At 43.6% G+C, this 24273-nt stretch overlaps 1 protein-coding gene across 2 annotated transcripts in view; it reads right to left on the minus strand.

The window, feature by feature from the left end:
* Positions 1-24273, minus strand: part of LOC143275864 (uncharacterized) — a 43237-nt gene extending 18964 nt beyond the window's left edge. For both annotated transcript variants that reach the window (XM_076580157.1, XM_076580156.1), the window contains exons 1-12: positions 24198-24273; positions 21183-21429; positions 17745-19361; positions 11688-11917; positions 8001-8148; positions 6398-6597; positions 6026-6193; positions 5227-5291; positions 3359-3497; positions 2825-2993; positions 1310-1473; positions 190-482 (exon numbers count right to left, since the gene is read on the minus strand). In XM_076580157.1, the coding sequence (XP_076436272.1) occupies positions 190-482; positions 1310-1473; positions 2825-2993; positions 3359-3497; positions 5227-5291; positions 6026-6193; positions 6398-6597; positions 8001-8148; positions 11688-11917; positions 17745-19361; positions 21183-21252 (3263 nt within the window). In that variant the 5' untranslated portion in view covers positions 21253-21429; positions 24198-24273. The remainder of the gene's footprint in view (positions 1-189; positions 483-1309; positions 1474-2824; positions 2994-3358; positions 3498-5226; positions 5292-6025; positions 6194-6397; positions 6598-8000; positions 8149-11687; positions 11918-17744; positions 19362-21182; positions 21430-24197) is intronic.

Below are 24273 nucleotides of genomic sequence, written 5' to 3' on the forward strand. Positions count from 1 at the left end.
TGCAGGAAGAAAAAAATAAGTATAAAAAAAAAGGGTGGTGCTCTCAACACAGCAATGCACTCTCCCAGTGGACAGCAACCCGAATTTCAAAATCTGGTACAGCAAAAGAAAAATATGATATAATTACAGTCAGTGACTCCACCACCACCACTACCATCACCACCCTCCTCTCCCCAAACAAAAACTGACCTATCAGTCGGCGGTCGTTCCCGCAGCCTGAGGGTGGGCTCCTGGTGGGGTGGGCGGTGGGGGTCCCCTGAGGGTGGTGGGGGCTGCTGGACCCCCTCGGTGCTGACCATGGAGCCCACGAAGCCACTGTCCACGTCGTTGTCACGGCGCTGGTGGGTCAGCTGCTTCATCTTCCCCGGGCCCGGCAGCTGGGCCAACGCGTCGTCCGGTGGTCGCCGCTCTCGGTCACGCCCCTCCGCGTCCGACAATCCGCTGTCTGCCAGGCTGGAGCGGCTTCCCCTTTCTGCTGCTCTCTGTTCATGGAGACCAGGAGAATGACGCTGTGATTTGTGTGTGGAGCTGGTGCTTGTCTCGCTTTTTTTTTGTTTGTTTGTTTTTTGTTTCTTTGTGAGCAAGGATGCAGAACAATTTCAGTCAGGTTTTGCTGCGTGTGTTGTGTGTTTGTGGTTTCTTGGAGCTGGGATGAGTAGTGTAGTGTAGTGTAGTGTAGTGTAGTGTTGTGTTCTATTGTGTTGTGCTGTGCCGTGCCATGCCGTGCTGCGCTGTGCCATGCTGTGTTGTGCTGTGCTGTGCTGTGCTGTGTTGTGTTGTATGTGTTGCACTGTGTTGTGCCATGCCGTGCCATGCCATGTTGCGCTGTGCCATGCTGTGTTGTGCTGTGTTGTGCTGTGCTGTGCTGTGTTGAGTTGTATGTGCTGCATTGTGTTGCGCTGTGTTGGGATGCACTGCAATGGGATGCAACGTAATGCACAGCAATGTTCTGCATGTAATAAAAAAAAAAGGATTGACTATGTTTCCTTAAAGTATAAAGAAAAACAAGCATACAAAGACTGTGGTACTGTGTAAGACACTGATGACTAAATTAGTCAAACAAAGATACCTCAGAGCTTCCCCCACTCCCTACACCATTCAATGTCCCAACAAAAATGCCCATAAATAGATAAATCTGTTGTGACACAAAGTACTACACTGCACTACACTACACTACACTACACTATACTAAACCACCTCAAATACAATACAATACAATGCAATGCAGCACAACACAATACCATCAACAAACAAAACAAACTTTCCAACACATTCCAAAACCCTCGACGATCACCAACCACCCTCTCACCTTGCTGGACTTTGGGTCATGAAAGTTGTGATGATGACGCCGAGGACGGTTGATGCGAGCGTCGTAGCTGTCGCGAGTCCTGGGAGCGGCGGCCCCATCCAGGCTGCTGGGGGAGCCCCCCCTGTCTGCATCTCGGGGCGAGGGGCTGGCACTGGACCGCAAAGCTGGGGACAGGACAGGTCAAGTTTAACTCACTCAGGACGGCCAGTCCTCTCTTCTCCTCTACACAGACCCCTCGGATGTCCAGTGGGTGTCTGAATGACCCAACCTTTAGCTTCCGTCGTCAGAACTGTGGTATTCTTTGTCAACATTCGCCTCTTCAGTATGAGAGCCTTCCGCTTGCAATATTTTGATGATGGTAACTGTGGTGAAACGCTGTTAACGTCATCTCTTTCGCCGTTCGTATGGAGAGAGTTAATGGTCCCATAGACTCTTACAGCCATCGGGACAGTGGATCAACACACCCATTATGTCCAGGGCTCGGCATAAAAAGGCTACCCTACGCTACTCCACAACCCAAATCCTCTCTACTTCTGTAATTTTAACCTTCCCCAAACTTAAGTCAGGTATCAGTTCGCAACTGCGTGGAGTGAGGAAAATCAGAGTAAAGCGTCTTTCCTGAGGACACAACGCCATGCCCAAACAAGGGCTTGAACCCTGACCACTGGTGAACACTGTATCACAGGTACCAATGCCTAACTGATTCTGCTATAGCGCCTCCAGTTTTGGAGGAGAACAGAAAGAAAGAGAAAAAAAAACCAACAAACAACATGGTTAGTGCTGTGGACTAACAACTATGAGGACACAGGTTCAAGCTTCATCAGAAGTAGGTTCGGGGTTGTTCTTTTTTTTTTGCTTGTGCTGAGTGTGCTGTCATGGGCCCAGATGAGAAGACTGGGTCCACTCAGTCATTAGTCATCCATTTCGCAGATCCAGCTTTGCCGATATTGTTCAAATTTCCTGACCAACACTACAGATGTCTGTATCTCTCAGGTGTGGATCAAGCAATCCCAAACCTAAACAGACCTCAACTGCGGCATCTCCATCAACCCCATCATCAAAGCAGAGAACAACAAAAAGGCCCCAAATTCTGGGGCACATAAAAAAACTGGAAACAATGATTCTGAGGGTTTTCAGCTACTAAGTGCTTCGCAACTCAAGATTTTTTTTATAATTCAATTGAATGATTTTACCAACTCAGTACAAATCCCCCACCCCCCACCCCACCCACTCCCACATACACACACATGAAACAAATACACACACACACAACACACACACACACACATTACATACACACAACCACACACCACACACACACTACATCACACACACACACACACACATTCCATACACACACCACACACACACCACATGGCACGCCACACACACACACACACACACACACACACACACACACACACACCACACACCACACACACACACACACAAACTGCTGTACACTGCTCTGCTGACAGTGCAACACAACTTGGTCCATCAAGGGAGACAACTGACCAACAGTGGAAGAGTTCAGGTCCCTGGGAGAGGCCAGGCTGGAACGACTGCCGCTAAGACTGCTGGGAGTTCGGGTGAAACTGTCGTCCATGCGGGAATCTCTGCTGTCATGGTGACGGGACGGAAAGGGGCTGATGGAGTGATCTCCCATTAGAGGCATTCCACGAACCTTTGTACAGAGACAGAGGGGTTATTCAGAAAAATTATAAAAAAAAGAGTGTGTATGAATATGTGTGTGTTTGCGTGTGTGTGTTTTACTTTTTTTTCCCCATGTATTTTTTTCAACACCATGCTTATGATTTTATTTTGCATTATGTAGAGTAGACCCTGTTCAGGGTGGGGACTGGATGTAAAAAAAAAAATAAAATAAGCACACCAGTGCATATCTGTCATCCTCGAAATGAAGAACTTTGTCTTGTCTCTCTTTCTTTCTCTCCATCACCTCCCCACCCCTCTTGTTTGCTCTCCTGCCACCCCCACAACCCCCTCTCTCTCAACACAGCCATCCTACCACACACTGCCTGACCAGCGTACCTTAGAAGCGGAGGTCAAGGGAGAGCGTCCATTCCGCTCCCCGTGACCCGTCTTGCCCCCCACCGCCCCCTCTCCCCCCTCCTCTCTGCTTTGTGGCTGTGGTGATCGTCGCTGGTCCCGCCTCTGTAGCTTCTCCCACCTGTCGCACAGTGGTAATAATAATAATGGTATTTATACAGCGCTGAATCTTACGCAGAGACAAATCAAAGCGCTTTCGCACCAGTCATTCTCACGCACGCATAACTCTAAAACTGGAGAAACTGAAGACATGGAAGAGGCAGGGAAGGGAGGCTATTTTGGGAAGAGGTAGGTTTTAAGGCCAGACTTGAAAGAGCTGAGTGTGGAGACTTGACGAAGCGAAAGAGGAAGTTCATTCCAGTTGCAAGGTCCTGAGACAGAGAAAGAACGGCGGCCAACAAGTATAACAACAACAATGATAATGATAGTGATAATGATAGTGATGATGATAACAATAACTAAAACTAAAACTAAAGCTAAAATAAAAAAATAAATAGATAATAATAATAAAAATACATAGTAGTTATTTGGAGCAAACTTCCATCTGGTGTATCTTCTCCCATCTGTCACACTGTGATAACAACAACAACAACAACAACAATAATAATAATAATAATAACAACAACAACTATGACAATGATAGAGATAGTATTAACGACAATAACAATGACAATCATTATGATAATGATGATCTTCACAGTAATGATCATAATTAAAATTGAAACTAAAAATAACCACAACAACAACAACAAAAGTGATGACAATGATGATGACCATAAAGAAAATAACAACAACAACAATACTACTACTACTACAAGAAATAACAATAACAATAAAAATAACAACAACAACAACAACAATCACAAGAGAGGAGAGGCCTTCAAGACTCACTTGTGATAAATTAAGTCCCCTAGCATTAATTACAGAGTAATTTTCCTTTTTTTACTATCTGCACCAAAACGTTTGGAAAATAAATAAAAATTCCATGCTTAACAAAAGAAGTTCCTGTTTGAACAAAAAATGATAATAATGACTCCTCTTGTTGTTGTGTCAGAATAAGAGGTCAAAGTGCCAAGTTTAGAGAATACAAAAAATATAAATATAACAGTAAATGCAGTTTGCATATAATCAGGCTTCTTTTTTTAAAATTTTTTGTGCCCATCCCAGAGGTGCAATATTGTTTTAAACAAGATGACTGGAAAGAACTGAATTTTTCCTATTTTTATGCCAAATTTGGTGTCAACTGACAAAGTATTTGCAGAGAAAATGTCAATGTTAAAGTTTACCACAGACACACAGACACACGGACACACACACACACACACACACACACAGACAACCGAACACCTGGTTAAAACATAGACTCACTTTGTTTACACAAGTGAGCCAATGATAATAATAACAAAGTGCATTTATGTAGCACTCACCTTGCAGTTCAAGGAGCTTTCAACAGCCCCATGTGGCATGAATAAGGTAAAGGAGCAGGAAAATCATACAACCTGTCTTCTGTTTTTGTTGCATCTTCTGTGAGATAGTTCCTCTGTATAATTTTTTTTTTGTTTTTTTTTTGGTATAACAATAAGTTTATTCATATATTGCCTAATCAAATAATTTTGCTCTAAGTTCTGATTAAGAAAAAAAAAAAAAAAAAAAAAAAAAATATATATATATATATTAATAACAGAAAGTAAGCAGATACCTTTTTCTTTTCCTTCTCCCTATGTGTTAACTGCAGCCACTCATCTTACTTGCTTTCTTTAGAGTGAACTTGTGTAAGCTTTCCTCGATCTCTTCCAAATAGGCAGCCATATTCTGCTTTCAGAGATAAACAAATACGGGTGTTCTCTCACCTTTCCTGAACCTCTGGAGCCAGTCTGAACATGTCTGGCATTTCCACGCAAATCGAGTTCAGTTTCTGGAAGAAAACAGAGCAAACAGTACTGATTGCTGAAATGGTTGGGAGTCATGTGAATGAAATGTTCACACATCAGTTACCAGCCTTAGACTAGACTAAACCTAACAAGAAGCGCTTTGTACAAACACAAGCATGTACGCTCATAGTCATACGCACCTGCAGCATACACACCACATGACAAATACAACCACACACGTGCATGTACAGTAACACAGAAACATGTCTCTTTGTTTCGCCCCCACCCTTCCACCCACAAATGACTGTCTGTCCCTTTGTTTTCACCCCCACCCTCTCACCCACACAAGGTTGTCAGGTTGTATGTCTCGAATCCTCTCTCCTACACAAGGCTCTCTGTCTCTTTGTTTCACCCCCACCCTCTCACCCACACGAGGTTGTCAGGTTGTATGTCTTGAATCCTCTCTCCTACACAAGGCTGTCTGTCTCTTTGTTTCACCCCCACCCTCTCACCCACAAATGACTGCCTGTCTCTTTGTTTCACCCCCACCCTCTCACCCACACAAGGTTGTCAGGTTGTATGTCTCGAATCCTCTCTCCTACACAAGGCTGTCTGTCTCTTTGTTTCACCCCCACACCCTCTCCCCCATACAAGGTTGTCTGTTTCTTTGTTTCACCCCCACCTTCTCACCCACACAAGGTTGTCTGTTTCTTTGTTTCACCCCCCACCCCACCCCCAAAGGATGTCTATCTCTTTGTTTCACCCCCAACCCTCTCACCCGCACAAGGTTGTCCGTCTCTTTGTTCAGCTCGGGGGTAGGCACCATCTGCTTGAGGCGGCGGTAGCGGTCCATCAGGGCCCTGTACTCTTCGTGCAGCTGCTCCGCTCGCTTCTCCAGCTCCGAGTCTTCGCTCTGGCTGCCATGGTGACCCTCCAGCTGACCCCCCTGGGAAAGGAAAGGGTAAAGGTCACCGATGCAGGTAATAATATTGAACCCTTGTGAAGGGGTAAAGAGGTCAACAAACAACATCTGTTGCACCATGTTTGTTTGAATATACCACCACCACCTCAACAACTCAACCCCCCCCCCCCCTCACTCCACATTCCCCCCCCCCCCCCTTAAAAAAGAAAACCCAACCCCACCACCCACCTGATCGACATCGTCCACCCCACCAGCATCCCCGTGATTGTGGGTGAGGTGTGAGGTCTGGAAGGGCTGGCGGTGGGCGGCCTGCTGCTTGAGGTTGGTGTCCACCTTCTCATGCACCTCGTCAAACCTCATGCCCAGCCGGAACAGCTGCCCCTCCAGCTCCTTGTCCCCGTCAAAGTCTGCGTTTGGCAGCCCGGCCCCTGAACATGCGTTGGCAGCATTATTACCTTTCTGCTTGTTTTTTTCAGACCGGCCCCTGAACATGCATTGGCAGCATTATTACCTTTCTGCTTGTTTTCAGACCGGCCCCTGTACATGTACTGGCAGTGTTATCCTTCTTCTTATCAGGCTGGCCCCAAGAACATGCATTGGCAGCGCTATCCGTCTTCTTCTAATCAGACCGGCCCCTGAACATGCGTTGGCAGTGTATTCACACTTGCGTGCCTTTTCAGACAACTTTCAAAATCTGCTTAAGAAGAAAATGAAGTCTTCTCCTTCCTGTTATTAGCCACAACCCCTGAACATGCATGGGCAGTTTTCTTCATCCTCTTCTTCTGCTTCTTCTCATTCAAGCCCCTGAACATGCACTGGCAGTTTTGATCTTCTTCTGCTCAGCCCCACACCTGAGCATGCATTGGCAGTTTTATTCTTTTTCTTCTCAGCCTGGCCCATGGACATGTACTCGCAGTTTTCTTCTTCCCCTTCTTCTTCTCAGTGTCTGCCCATGATCATGTACTTCCATGACAACGACACACAAGTGCACATGAACACACATACATACATACAGACACAAACAAAACACACACACACACACACACACACACACACACACACACACACATGACACCCTAACCCATCTTAAAACACACACACACTCTCTCTCTCTCACTTACACACACACACACACACACACTTACACACACACACTTACACACACACACACACACACACACACACACGCACACACACACACACACACACACACACAAACAAACAGATGAAAAACACGCATGCACGCGCACACACACACATATACACTCATGACACCCTAACCCATCTTAATACACACACACACTCTCTCTCTCACTTACACACACACACACACACACACACACACACACACACACACACACACACAACACACACAAACAGAGACAAACATGCATGCATGCACACACATACACTCATGACACTCTTACCCACCTTAACACACACACACACACACACACACACACAACACCCTTACCCACCTTAACACACACACACACACACACACACACACACAACACCCTTACCCACCTTAACACACACACACACACACACACACACACACACACACACACAAACACACACACACAGACACACACACAGACACACACACACAACACCCTTACCCACCTTAACACACACACACAAACACACACACACACACACACACACACACACACACACACACACACACACATACACACACAAACACACACACACACACACAAACACACACACACACAACACAACACCCTTACCCACCTTAACACACACACACACACACACACACACACACACACACACATCAACCCCCTAACCCACCCCTGATACTCACCTGACCGTCTCAACACATTGTAATCCTCCTTTGCCTGCAGGTAAGAGCGCCGCAGTTTCTCATGGTCTGTCCGAATGTTCTCAAACGCTTTCTCCTGCTCCTCCAGTGTCAGCTGGCGGTTCTCCAACAGTGTGTGGAACTGATCCAACTGAGAATTTGAAAAGGACACAAGAATGGATTCAAGCCAACTGAGAATGAAAAAGAAAAGAAAAAAAAAGCACACATGTATGGATCTGAATCAACTGAAAATTGGGCGGTGGGGTGGGGGGGAGTGGAGGAAAATCCCTAAAAAAAGATTCCTTTACTGATCTCTGCCAACAGAGAAAACAAGTAAGAAATAAAAAATAAAAAAAATAAAAAATTAACAGAAGTATGGATCTCACCAAAATGTTTATTCACAATGAATTTTATTGCTTGATTAACTTGGAAGTGTGCTTAATCAGCTGCACATATGCATGTGAGTATTGATTTGCATGTATGAATGCACCTCTCTCTCTCTCTCTCTCTCTCTGTTTTTTTTGTTTTTGTTGTTTTATGTGTGTCAACAGAGAACTCATCTAATGTTCTTATGTCACATCTGGTTTTAACTGGATAATGTTGGTCACTTTGAGCAGCATTACTTCTGAATACAAAAAAAGTAATGTATTACTGTTGGTACTATTTCAATTATGATTATTATTTGTAATTATAATTAGAATTTTTCTTTATCTTCTTTTTACAATATTATCATTATTATCAGTAGTAGTAGTAGTAGTAGCAGCAGCAGCAGCAGCAGTATTTTTGTCAAATAAGGTTTTTGTTGTTGTTGTTGTTGTTTTTTTTTGTTTTTTTTTAATAAACAATATTTTATGTTTGGAAATAGGCCAACAGAGATTACAAAGAGCTGAGTATGGAACCATGCCAAGTGAGAACAAAAAACAAATCAGGGATAGACCATTCAGTGACTGGAGGAATTTAAATGGGAGATGTTATATCTTTCCATCAGTCCATCCTTCTCAGTCTCTCCATTCAAACGGCTCATGTTGGAGTGGTGTGAAAAAACAACAGTTCTATCAGTACGTATTGTGTGGAGCCACTCTCCATTTCAAACTCACTTTTCTTCAGAAAGGGGCACTGATTCTGAATGGGCTATGAACGACTGTCTGTATGTCTGCGTGTCTGTGGAAAGAACAGTATGAGGAACAATTTCTCTGTGTTCACTGATGATCACCAAATTCGGGTCACCTGATCCTGGGCCAGTCACACATATCTAAGCTGATGTATGGGTGGTAAGGCACAAGCATGTAATTTGGTTTAAAACAGGTTTTTTTCTATACACATAACATGTCAGTACATATACATGCGTGTGGAGGGGAGGGGCATGGGGTGTGGGGGGAAGAGGGTGTGTATGTGTAGGAATCTGTGTGCTTTCAAGTGTAGTGTGGGGCCTGTGTATATTCGTTCGACAGTTGAGTTGGGCCTTTGCGTTTGTGAGACTGCAAATTGTTGCATGCGTGCTGTGTATTGGTGCGTGTGTGTGTGTGTGTGTGTGTGTGTGTGTGTGTGTGTCTGTCTGTCTGTCTGTCTGTCTGTCTATGTCTGTCTGTCTGTCTGCATGTGTGCTTTCACACATCTGTGTCAGTGTCTGCACATGTGTAGGTGCCCAGAGGTTTGCAGAACGTGGCCCATTTTTGTTCTTGTTTTTACTTAAATGATTTGCCTTCTATGTATCTTTCCCTTCACTATATTTAATGCATCTACTCATTTGTTTATTTTGCCTTCTTATCTTATTTCATTTTTATGTAAATGTTTGACACAAACCTAGGATAGGCTCTAAATGCTTGATCAGTGTGTTGGGTTCATGCAAAAATCAGGCATCTGCTGCATTTTTGTTTTTGTTTCTTCTTCTTCTTCTGGGTTTTTTTTTTAATGATTTTTTTTTTACAGCAGGTGTGATGTGGCACATATGTACCGTAAAGTTTGGTCTTTAAGCCAGCTATCTGTCCACATTCTTTGACACCACCTTGAAACTGCCAATGAAACTGGAACTCAGCTGTGGGCATGCAGATTAAACCATGGACAGACAGACTGATGGCAGAAAAGGAGAACAAGGTTCAACTGGACTGAAAGAATTGTACTTTTCTTCTTTTTTTCTTCTTCTTCTTTTAAAAAAAATTTTTTTTAAGGGCATATCAGTTTCTGATTCTCACTGATAAACCACTTGAAAAAACACACACAAAAAACCCACTGATTTGTATACTTCATTGCTCATTGATAATGAAAAATAGGATGAAAAAAAAAAATTTTTTTTCTTCAATGTTTTCCAAATTATGATAGATTTTTTTTCTTCAAAACTAATCTTTATATTCAAGGCAAATTCCTCAGCCTAGCAGATGTGGTGTAGCATATCATGAGGTTACTTGTCAGTACCCAGTGATGCCTCTTTAAGGAACTATAACCCCAAAACTCTTTAATAAAGGTAAATGGTGGAAAAACAAAAACATGCCACTCTCTTTCCAACTCTTGCTATTCCAACATTTTTATTTATATATATATATTTTTTTACATGTTCACTCATTCACAGGAATTAAAATAAAAATGAATGGAGCTCCTTGTTCTTAAGTTCACTGTTGAAATCAAAATAGAAGAATTACTCTATGGCTTGACGAATTTCCTTGCTTCAGTTTACCTCCTCCCACTTCCTCCTTTTTTTTTTCTTTTTTTTTTGTATTAAACTTTACTTCTTCCTTTTTTTTTTCAAACGTGTTATACAAGCATTTTTTTTTTATGTTGTTTTTCATTCGGTTAAAAAACTTTTTGCCAGAAAGGCATGTGTGGAAATTCCGTGGAATTAAATTCCAGTCACACATGACCTCTTTGAGCTGAAGGAGCAATACAGTATATCCTGAAACCAACCAGCCCACATGTCTGACACAGACTCACACTCCCATTTCCCATACATTTTGTATGACAATAGTGCTCTCTCTCTCTCTCTCTCTCTCAGACTTTTTCAACCCAAGGGCTGCGTGGTAAACAGGCATTGGTGTATAACTGCTTATCTCATTATCCTGCTGAAATGCAATTACTCTCTCCCTCACTCTCTCAGATTCCTTTTTATTTATTTATTTTTTTATATATATATATATATATATATATATATATATATATATACCCCAGAGCTACATGGAAAAGAGACATTGGTGTATAACTGCTTATCTCAGTTGCATTATCCTGATGAAATACAACATCATTCATTCTCTCTCTCTCTCTGTCTCTCTCTCTCTCTGTCTGTCTGTCTGTCTGTCTCTCTCTCTATCTATCTATCTGTTTCTCTCTTCTCTCTCTGTCACACAAACACAGACACACATACAGACACACAGACACACACACAATCAAGCACACACACACACACACACACACAAACACACACACACACTCACACACACACACACACACACACACACACACACACACACACACACACACACACAGAAAACTAACTCAACACATCAACCAACATTTTCACAACATATTCCTGCCAACAGCCTGAAAGTGAAACAACTGACAGAAAACGAGTTCCTCCACACCACACCACACCACACCACGCCACGCCACACCACACCACACCACGCCACGCCACGCCACGCCACGCCACAAAACACAGGCACAACCCACTCCATTCCACACGACCACCCGGCACCCGCTCACCCTGTCGTTCAGAGACAGCGTCTGAGTCTGAATGGTCAGCTTCACCGTCTCAGCAGAACCGGACGCCTTGATGGACGTGCGATCCTCCGAGTCTCCGAGCGACCCCTGACCCCCGGCATCCAGGCTGCTGCGCACGGCGATCAGGGTTTTCTCTGCGGCTGTCGATGCTGAGCGAGAGCGGACGTCTGCCACCGTTTGTGAGGGGGTGGAGGCCTGCGTTTGAACCTCCCCTGTACACAAGATCAGATTCACACATGAACAGACACACACATGCATGCATTCGTGCATGCGCATGCACATGTATGCACACATACACTTACACACACACACACATACACTACACACACACACACACACACACACACACACACACACACACTACACACACACACACCTAAACTTTTGCTCTAGAAAATAAAAGAAAGGATTAGAATAGAAGGAAAAAAAAACAATGAAAAGAATAGTAGTTAAAAATAAAATAAAATAAACAGGGAAAACCTCCAGCTAGAATGTACACAGGAAAGTACCTAGATCAGTCTTTGCCTTTTGACAATACCGAATTGCTATGCATAGTTCACGGACGTGATAAGGAGGCCAGGCAACACTGAAGGATTGGTTCACAGTGTGGTGTGAAGTGATTCACACACACACACACACACACACACACACACACACACACACACACACACACACACACACACACACACACACGCACAGAGTGAAACACACACTACAATAAACTACACACACACACACACACACACACACACACACACACACACACAGAGTGAAACACATACTACAATAAACTACACTGCACACACACACACACACACACACACACACACACACACACACACACACACACACACACACACACACACACACACCCCACTCTCCAGCTCCACTTCTTCCTTATCTTTTAGCCTTCACTCCAACCCCACTCACAGTAGTACCAGTACACATGCAAACATAATACCATGACACATGTATATATGTGATGGCCTGGAGTGCGCTGGTTCGAATCACGGTTCAACCGCCGATATTTTCTCCCCCTCTACTAGACTTTGAGTGGTGGTCTGGACGCTAGTCATTCGGATGAGACAATAAACCGAGGTCCCATGTGCAGCATACATTTAGCGCACGTAAAAGAACACACGGCAACAAAAGGGTTGTTCCTGGCAAAATTCTGTAGAAAAATCCACTTCGATAGGAAAAACAAATAAAACTACACGCAGGAAAAAATACAAAAAAATGGGTGGCGCTGTAGTGTAGCGACGCGCTCTCCCTGGGGAGAGCAGCCCGAATTTCACACAGAGAAATCTGATGTGATAAAAACAAATACAAATACAAATACTAACTCTTACTCTTGATATCTTCTTAGACTTTTCTCTTTGAAAGTTACTACTCCTCCTCCCACCCTCCCTCTGCTATGATCTAGTATTCTCAGGAACAACAGCATAACATACACAGTGCATAATTATAATATATATACAATTAGTCCTCACAAAGAATCAGTCACAAGATCATGTCAACAGAGAGTAATACAATGCAATGCAATACACAAATACAATACAACATAATACTGCGCAACACAACACAACACCGTAAAACACAGCATAATACCATACAACACATGCGTATATAATATTCCAACACAACACCAATCAATATAATACAATGCCATGAAATAAAACACAATACCATACCATACAGAAAAAGACAAAACAAAGACAAAGAACAAAGAACAAAAAAAGACAGGGGGAGGAGGAATTCTACATAAAATCAAACCCCACACCACTATCATGACCATGGCAAAGTGCCAACTATTCACCTGACACGCAATGTCGCAGAAATAAAACACAATAACGCCAAGCCTACAAAACGTACACACACACACAACTTTTTTTTCTTTCTTTTTCTTGTTCTTTTTTCTTATAGCACCTGGCACGTGTCAATTCTTCCTTCAGGGATTTGTTCCATGATCCACCTGGTATGTTTGGACAGGTAAAACGAAACCTCTGTATCAAATTCTCCTGGCGTCATCAAAATGTGCCTCCCTGGGTATTATTACTTCAGGCAGGACTATGTCGGTTATATGTTTTGCCATTGGTACTGCATTGCTTAGGGGGACAGTGTGTTGAAAATTAAATTCCGTAAGCTCTAAAAGGTTTTTACGAGGTCTTCACATCCATCGCTGAAACGATCGCAGTCAATGAAAATAGTTTTGATGAGAGTCATGTTTCTGTGTACTGAGATGCATTTCTGGTTTTCTTTTCTGCAAATTCCATGAGCAACCTTCAGTTTGAATATCTTTTCTTGAGATTTATAGCATTTGTATTTGCAGAGGCCATTTTATGTGTAATGGTTGTGTATTTCCTTTTTTCTTTTTCTTTTTTTTCTTTTTTAGAGAGGTGGGTGGGAGTTAGCTGTTGTCTTGGGGTGTATTCTTTCTTTTCTATGTTTCTTTGATTTGTTGTTGTTGTTGTTGTTTATGTTTGTTGTGCTTTGTTAGTTTAAAAAAAATTACTTTTGTGCTGATGACAGAGAGAGAGAGAGAGCAAAAAAGAGAGAGATAAATAGAGAGTGCAACAGTGGAGAGAAAGAATGTGTGTGTGTGTTTGTGTGTGTATGTTTGAGTGTGTATGTGAGTGCGTGCACGCATGCGTGTGTGTGTGTGTGTGTGTGTGACAGACAGACAGACAGACTGACAGAGAGAGAGCAAAAAGAGAGAGAGAAAGAGAAAGACAGAGCGCAGCTGTGGAGAGAATGAATGTGTGTGTGTTCATATGTGTATGTTCGAGTGTGTGTGTGTGTGTGTGTGTGTGTGTGTGTGTGTGTGTGTGTGTGTGGCAAGCAACACAAAGGCCACTGACACGCTTTTTGGTACAATTCAGATATAGAAATCAGTGAGCGCAAGCACTTGTGTGAAAGAAGAAATTGGAGAAATGGTGAAAACGTGGTTTTAAGACAGTTTTGTGTACGCATGTACCGAACAGTTATGTGTTTCAGTGACTTCTGCCATTTTGCATTTTGAGGAGCATGTGATGTTGTCTTGACAGTTGAAATGAAATGAGATATGTCAATATTTTTCCTGTATATTCTTTTCTTTTTTCTTTTTTCTTTTTTTTCTTTTTAAACTCATAGCCATATATAACAGACTTTATGTTCGGATTCCTTCTTCTTCTACAGAGGAAAGTAAACAAGTTTTTGTGGTGAAGCAAAGGTGGTGAAAAAAAAAGCAAACAACTAACAAAACAGAAAACAACACATTATTATACAACTAGTAACTCAGAACTTCCAGACATGGATATATATACTATATGTGCAAGCAGGATTTGCAAGATCAGGAAAAAAAAATATGATCAGATGGTATAGCGATGAAGAATGTTTTTTGGGTGTTTTTTTTCTGAAAATGAAGGAAGATATAAAAAATAACTTGAAGATGCATGGGATCCTGTTTCTTCAGGCTGTGTTCTGGTGAGTCATACTGGATGCAGCAACGATCATGTGCACTGTTGACTATACGATATCATGAAACAGCCTTTTAAACATTCTGTCTCCCACCAATACTTTTATAACTGTGAAACTTCTTCTTCTACAGTCACTCGTATGCACACGAGTGGGCTTTTACATGTATGACCGTTTTTACCCCGCCATGTAGGCAGCCATACTCCGTTTTCGGGGGTGTGCATGCTGGGTATGTTCTTGTTTCCATAACCTACCGAACGCTGACATGGATTACAGGATCTTTAACGTGCATATTTGATCTTCTGCTTGCATATACACACGAAGGGGGTTCAGGCACTAGCAGGTCTGCACATATGTTGACCTGGGAGATTGTAAAAATCTCCACCCTTTACCCACCAGATGCCGTCACCGTGATTCGAACCCGGGACCTTCAGACTGACAGTCCAACGCTTTACCCACTCGGCTATTGCGCTCGTCATAACTGTGAAATAAAGACATACACTGTGATACAGCCCAGAGACATACTGTCAGGAAGGAAAGCGAACTGTCTGCAGGCAAACTCCTGACGAGTTGTTAACTGGCTTTGTGGGTGAGGCGGTGAAGTCAAGTGTGAACTGAGAGAGAGAGAGAGAGAGAGAGAGAGAGAGAGAGAGAGAGAGAGAGGATAAGCTCTGAAGTCAACATTCTTGAAAGCTGACGATAATTATGTCTCCGTACTTTCACTGCACTGTGGCAGTTGGGAGACCAATCAGCCATGGTGTCTCCACCTCACAGAAGGAACACGAAGATTGCAATTAATTCTCTGCCTGCTCCCTTTTCTTTCTCTTCTCCCCTCTCTCTCTTTCTCTCTCTTGCAACACCACCTCCTCTCTCTGTCGCTGTCTCTTCCTGATCACATGCCTCATATATAACAGAGTTTAGGTTTGCTGAGTGTGTGTGTGTGTGTGTGCGTATGTGTGTGTGCATGTGTGTGTGTGTGTGTGTGTGTGTGTGTGTGTGTGTGTGTGTGTGTGTGTGTGTGTTGTGTTGTGTGTGTGGGTGCATGTGTTTGTTTGTGTATGTGTGTGTGTGCATGTGTGTGTGTGTGTGTGTGTGTGTGTATGTGTTTGTTTGTGTATGTGTGTGAATGTGTGTGTGTGCTATGTGCTGAAATAAATGAATGCACACATGTCTAAATCACCTGGTTGTGAACAGACAATGAACCAAGGAGAAGAAGGAGAAGAAAGATACAGCTGGCAACAGCAAAACCACAGAAGGAGAAACTGAGGAGAGTTCAGCAAGCACAAGGATTTACAACATTATCACACTCACAACACAGACAAAGACACTCACCAGGCACACTGCTGAACTGACAACGACACTCACCAGGCACACTGCTGAACTGACAATGACAACTCACTATACACACAGCTGAACTGAAAACGACAACTCACTATACACACTGCTGAACTGACAACGACAACTCACTATACACACAGCTGAAATGACAACGACAACTCACTATACACACAGCTGAACTGACAACGACAACTCACTATACACACTGCTGAACTGACAACGACAACTCACTATACACACTGCTGAACTGACAACGACAACTCACTATACACACAGCTGAACTGACAAAAACAACTCACTATACACACTGCTGGACTGACAAAAACAACTCACTATACACACTGCTGAACTGACAAAGACAACTCACTATACACACTGCTGAACTGACAACGACACTCACCAGGCACACTGCTGAACTGAACGACAACTCACTATACACACTGCTGAACTGACAAAGACACTCACTATACACACTGCTGAACTGACAAAGACAACTCACTATACACACTGCTGAACTGACAAAGACAACTCACTATACACACAGCTGAACTGACAATGACAACTCACTATACACACAGCTGAACTGACAAAGACAACTCACTATACACACTGCTGAACTGACAAAGACAACTCACTATACACACTGCTGAACTGACAAAGACAACTCGCTATACACACTGCTGAACTGACAACGACAACTCACTATACACACAGCTGAACTGACAAAGACAACTCACTATACACACAGCTGAACTGACTATGACAACTCAACTATACACACAGCTGAACTGACTATGACAACTCACCGGACACACAGCTGAACTGACAATGACAACTCACCGGACACACTGCTGAACTGACAATGACAACTCACTATACATACTGCTGAACTGACAATGACAACTCACTATACACACTGCAGCACTGACAATGACAACTCACTATACACACTGCTGAACTGACAATGACAACTCACCGGACACACTGCTGAACTGACAATGACAACTCACCGGACACACTGCTGAACTGACAAAGACAACTCACTATACACACTGCTGAACTGACAAAGACAACTCACTATACACACTGCTGAACTGACAAAGACAACTCACTATACACACTGCTGAACTGACAAAGACAACTCACTATACACACTGCTGAACTGACAAAGACAACTCACTATACACACTGCTGAACTGACAAAGACAACTCACTATACACACTGCTGAACTGACAATGACAACTCACCGGACACACTGCTGAAAGACCCAGTCACGGCACGCTGGGCAGAAGGCCCGGGGATCTGAAACATGTGGGCCTTGTGTCCGGCCAGGCTGGGCGACATCCCTCCTGACTGCACAGAGCTGGGGGTCGGGGAGTCTGCATGCAGGGTGATGCGAGCCCCCAGCCGCATCTGGTCGATGGTGAGCTCAGCCAGGGCGTACTTGGATAGCAGGGTGTCGTATTCCTTCTGCAGCTGCTGCACCAGCTCTGTGGCCTGCTTCCGCTTGGATGACTCCTGCTTCAGCTGTGTGGTGAGCTCCCCTTCCGACCTGTCCAGGGTTATCTCCCCTGCTGAGACAGAGGCATCCCCCGCTTCGTCCAGGGTGATGCGGGTGATCTCGGAGATGGACATGTGCGTGGGCTTCAGCGGGGCCGAGCGGTTGGCGATGTTGCTGACGCTCTTGCTCTTGCGGTGGTGTGCGGCAGACTGGCTGGGGTCGGCAGCACTGGGTTTGGGAAGCAGGCGCTTAGGGTGCTTCTCCCCTGCCCCGCCCTTCCCCGGCTGCTTGCCCTGCTCAAAGAAGCTCTCCTGGGACCGCGCCTTGGACATGGAGGACTTGGCTGGGGTGGACGCTCCGGACCGGAGCCGGACGCTCTCCGAAGCGGCTGACGTGAAGCTGATGGCGGAGTCTGGTCGGGTCCTGTGAGGGGTGTTGGCCCCTGACCTGGAGTTGTACATTTCCGGGCCACTCTCTGATGGGGAAGGGCTTCCCTTGGAGCGGTAGTCACGCCGCTTGTTGCTGCTGCTGCCACGGGGACTTTGGCCCCTCAAGGCGGCCATGCTTCCGGGTCGGCTGCCGTGATCTGACGGGGTCACCGGAAGCTTCTCCGCCTGAATGTTGGACGAGCCGGGCAACAGCTGGTGATTGATCAGGAAGATCTCGTCATCATCGGCAGTCTGAGAGCCGGCATACATCATGTCCATGTCGTCGGAGAAGGCGCTGACTGATGGCACAGAGGTCCCCTGAGAGTCGGGCACCTTCCTGTTCCCCCTGTCCCCATGGCTGTACCCCTCCTGCAAGTACTCCCCGATCAGGTCACCATTGACACCATTGTCAAAGTCGTCGTATTCTGCATGGTCGTGGGACAGCTGGGATTCCAGCCCCTCCAGCTCTGTCTGTGACTCGTCCCTGGAGAAGTCCGCTCCATCCACCAGCACTCCCAGCTCCCGCAGCTGCTGGTAGTACTCCTCCGAGAACAGTTCCTGACCTCCACCCGCCTCACCTCCCCCCTTCCCTCCCCCGCCCACGCCACCCGAACGTCCCGAAACACCTTCTGCACCTGCCAACCTTTTGGCTCCATCGTTGTGTGACCTTGACCTTTTGTTCCCATCCAGGTCACCATCGTTACTGTCAAGGTCGTCCCTGGAGGCCTCGAAGTCGCTGATGTTGATGCTTTCATCTCCGATGGGGGCCAGATCTTCGTCGAAGCTGGCGTGGAGGTGCTGCAGAGTGGACGTGGTGCTGGAGGGTTTGTCTCCACTGATGCCAGAGTCCGTTCCGTGACTGGCTGTGTTGATGGCATGCTTCAAGAGGTCAAGGTCATCGTGGAGGATGCCGTCTTCATCCACATGGAAGTCCGCTGCAGGAGTACAAATTGTTGAATTAGTATATGTCTTCTTTTTCTTCTTTTCTTTGTTTTATTTTATTTTATTTTTCAAGAATGTGCTCTAATAAATACTGTTTGCAGAGTACAAATTGTTGAAAAGTAAAAGTCTCTTCAGTTTTTATATTCTCTGCTTTTTGTTTTTTGTTGTTTTTTCTAAGAATGTGCTCTTATAAATATAATAAATAAGTGTGTGTGTGTGTGTGTATGTGTGTGTGTGTGTGTGTGTGTGTGTGTGTGTGTGTGTGTGTGTGTGTGTGTGTGTGTGAGCGCACATGTGTGTGAGAGTGTGTGTGTGTGTGTGTGTGTGTGTGTGTGTGTGTGTGCGCGCACGCCTGTGTGTGTGAGAGTGTATGTGTGTGTGTGCATGTGCGTGTGTGTGTGAGTGTATGTGCATGTTTGTGAGTGGGTGTGGGTGTGGGAGCATGTGTGTGTGAATCGGCATGAGAGTGTGTTTGTGAGCATACGTGTGTGAGTATATATGTGTGTGCATGTGTGCATGCTTGTTTGTGAGTGTATATGCATGCATGCTTGTGCATGTGTGTGTGTGTGTGTGCATGCGTGAGTGTATGTATGCATGTGTACACGCATGGTATCCATTACCACACGTGTGCACGCGCGCATGTGTGTGTGTGTGTGTGTGTGTGTGTGTGTGTGTGTGTGTGTGTGTGTGTGTGTGTGTGTGTGCACGCACGTGTCACTGATCAATTCCTTTCTCTTCTGTCCACATTGCTGTGTGAAAGGATGTGTATGTGTTTCTATGCATTCAAAAAAACCAAACTTGTAATGTAGGCTAAATGTATTATTTACAGTAAAACTGTGTTCATTACACAAAGTGTTGCTCTGTCACCTAATATCGCTTCAAGTATTCGCAGGTAACTGTATTGTTTAAAAACTGTGCAGAGCATGTGGCGCTGTTCTAGTCACCACCAACACCTGAAATCACACAGCCAGTGTACTGCTCACATCACTTTATGTACACTGTTTTTCACGAACATGCTCTCACCACTGACTTTCCAACCTTTACAATATCTGATTCTCAGCATATGACAGAGCAACAACAAAAAAAAAGAGAAAAAAAAGGACAAGATGTGCTGTTTTTAACGGATGAATGATCACTGTTATTGCTCTGCTAAATCAACTGTGTCAACATTTTTGTATGCCACCTTACAGGTAGAGATTAGAACATGCTAAAAAATTTGTAAAAAAAGAAAAAAAAAAGTTTGCAACCAAGAATAGTGTGTTTTATCTGTTAGGAAAATAACTCTCAGGATCCCAAAGCCAAATCACACCCACACACCTACATGCCCCCTCCTCCCACACACACACACACACACATGCATACACTCACACACGTATATATGCACACGTGCATACATGATGTATGTACACACGCTTATATATACAAAGACATGCATACATAAAACATCACACACAAACATAAAACTAAACACATTCACACAAACGCATGATTTCAGTCTCTGGTCTCTTTTCTTCTCCCTTTTCTTCCCTAAATATTCAGAGGCATCCTATTTACACCACTGCTTTGGGACTTGTGCAAATCCTGGGAAAGTGGCCAACAAAACTTAAATAAATAAGTAATCAACGACAGCCAAAGACAAAACAGGAGAGAAAAGTGACTGGCATTTACAAGTCTCCAACCAAACCAATCTGACTTATACCACTCCCTGTACATGCATGCATGTGTGCGTGCATGGGTTTCACATACATATGCATAGCCAGAAAGAGAACAAATAGACAGGCAGACAGATAGACAGAAAAAAATAAACAACTTACAAGCAAACGAATCCCTCAAAATCCCGTGGTCGTCCAACTCGAAACCATCTCTCACTCCTGTCATTGCCATGATGATGATGCTCTCTCATTCACAACTCGTGACGCTCTGTAGTCTGTGTGGACTCAGTTCAAAACATGCTGTTCGTCTTCTGTTTGAAGGACTCAGTTCAAAACATGCTGTTCGTCTTCTGTTCGAAGGACCACACTGTTAGTATTGCCCCTGCCATTTCTTCTTCATCTTGCTCATCTGTAACAAACATCAGTGGTGTGTTTTCTTGCTCTGTTGTTGTTGTTGTTGTTGTTGTTTCTAGGGGGTCGGTTTTTTTCCCTAATGCGCTCAGACTTCTAGACATCACACACACACACACACACACACACACACACAAACACACACACACACATATTCATTCAGCAACAAACTCACTATCACAAAAGACTTTTATTATTATAACCTAACCCAAACTACACACAACACATAGTCATTCAGCAACAAACTTACTATCACAAACTATAATAAAAGACTTTTGAAACCAAACCCAAACTCAAAACCAGCACTTACCCCATCCACTTTACCAAAAGAAGACAAAACGATTTGAATCTAAGACAAACAACACCACCACCACAACTCTCCTCCTACCCTCCCCCCACACCCCTGCCCTCCACCAAAACAACCCTTCTGGCACTTTCCAATCCTGTAGGAGATAAAAGGCTTCTCCCCTGAACATGTATAACCACCATCACATTTCCAACATACAGTTCCTGCTGAGCAACTTTCTTTTTTCTTCCTGAACCCTCTTAATGCTACCATTCATATATCTATCACACTCCTTTTCATACAAGTCTACCGTCCCTGCTGTTTCCCCCCAAACCACTTTGCGCTATCATTCATCACACGTCTATGACATTTCTTTCCACACAAGTCTACAGGCTACAGTCCCTGCAAGGCGTAAAACTTGAATCGATCGAGTTCCACAAGACCTGCCCCCATGCATTGATCACTTAAGCCCTTCCCCTCGGACCCAAATATTTGTCAGTCAGTCTGAACACTATGCGCTGAGTCAATAGCTGGAAGGAAATTCATCACATAGCTCCACTGGCTTCCTGCCAGGAGGGACCCACCAACCACCTAGACTTTACACCTGACCAGTCAGTACCCAGACACTTTCTGAGGGGGTGGGTTTTTTTTGTAGGGGTGGGTCGTTTGAGAAATATTCCTTGTGTTCTGTTTTATCCTAATGTGGTAAGCATTGGCACAAAGGAATATTGAAATGTGTAAATTCAGTTTATACCCAAGAATACTGAAATGCAATAATTTAGCTTTTCTCTTCTTTTTTCTTTTTCTTTCTTTCTTTTTTTTTTTTTTTTTTTTTTTTTTTTTTTTTTTTTTTTTTGTTGTTGTTGTTGTTGTTATTCTTTTTTGTTTGTTTGAGTGTACTTTCAATGGCATTAACATTGACAATCATCCCCCATTCCACCACCCCTCCCCACAACTCCCCCTTGCCAATACACAGCCACAACTATGCTTGTTTAAAATGTTTCAACTTTCTTCATTTTTTTCTTCTTCTTTAATAATCCTCAAAAGACATCAAAGGCATGTTGGTATCTAGTTCAAGTGAAAATTGTCAAAACAAGAATGACTGGAATAATGTCTAAGCAGTTCTTGAGTTCTAGGTCACATGGTTTTGGTTTTCACGCCATCAGTCTGTTGACCAATATAAACTGTACATTGAACAGGACTGGTAACACTCTCTCTCTCTCTCTCTCTCTCTCTCTCTCTCTCTCTCTCACACACACACACACACACACACACACGTGCACATACATGAAAGCTTGTAAACATACACATAAAAGCATTTGGTACACACACACACACACACACACACCCACACACACGCACACACACACACACACACACACACACACACCATAAACCTATAGATGGATACACATTGACTGATGGGGAAACTGACATTGACAATTTATCAAGACTTCCCATTTGATTCCAATATGAACTAAATTTCTCTTTAACAAAAAAAAAAAAAAAAAAGTTTTCTCAAAATATATGTTTTCTCATATTCAGCCTCTTTTAACTCATCCAGATATTCCTTATTCAGTGCCATTTGTTGGCCACAGACAAAGCAGCTCATCCAAAAATAATTAATGTAACTGTGTGAAAACAAAACAAACAAATAATAACAACAAAAATCCACAGTCATATGAAGAGCTCTGTTTTTATGCTCATTTTGTTGTTCATTTTAAGAAACAATATAAAGAAAATAGGGAAATATAAGAAACACTCAATGTCAGGCACACAAAAAAAGCAAGTAAACAGACAAGAAATAATAGATTTAACGTACATTCACTGAATAATGTGAATGATCTTCACACACACACACACACACACACACACACACACACACACACACACACACACATCCAAAAAAAATTACACTAAGGATTAAGAAGAAAAAAAGTTCGTCATCTTTCAATTTTACCCTAAAGTATGATTCTCTGCCACGTACTCTACCGTCTACGAGTAGAGACTGGAATGTGCCTTACATTCTGATCCACTATCGTCTAACTGCCCATTGTTCCCTTCCCGAAATAGCTTTTCCTGTCAGTTATGCGTTGTAATCTCACCTGTTACAGTTTTCACGACCTGAGAAACTGGAGACATTGAAAGTTCACTCTTTGACTTTACCTATCAATCTATACCTAAGTAAACATAACATGAATAAGATCGAACGATTAACAGCTTGACAAAACTTAAATTTCTGGGACGCATGTGAAAGACTGAACAAAGCACAACACACATACAGTACTTGTGTACACGCGATCCGGATCAGTACTATAGTGGTTGACCGAACGAGTTTGATGAGTCCAGTCTTGTTTGGAACTCCTAAAAAACACTGCAAACACTCTTAAGAAAATAATCACCTCGTACTGAGGGAGTCACAAACTGTTGAAAATCATAAAGCGAGTGAGCTGGAAAACGGAAGTGAGAGAGTAACGTACCACATGTGTAAACGTTGCCAAAGATACGGCGTCCGTTGCGCAGCTATTTTCCTCAGTGGCAGACCGACATGTTTTG

This window comes from Babylonia areolata, chromosome 31, assembly GCF_041734735.1.
Source record: "Babylonia areolata isolate BAREFJ2019XMU chromosome 31, ASM4173473v1, whole genome shotgun sequence".
In the NCBI taxonomy this organism is placed as follows: Eukaryota; Metazoa; Mollusca; class Gastropoda; order Neogastropoda; family Buccinidae; genus Babylonia; species Babylonia areolata.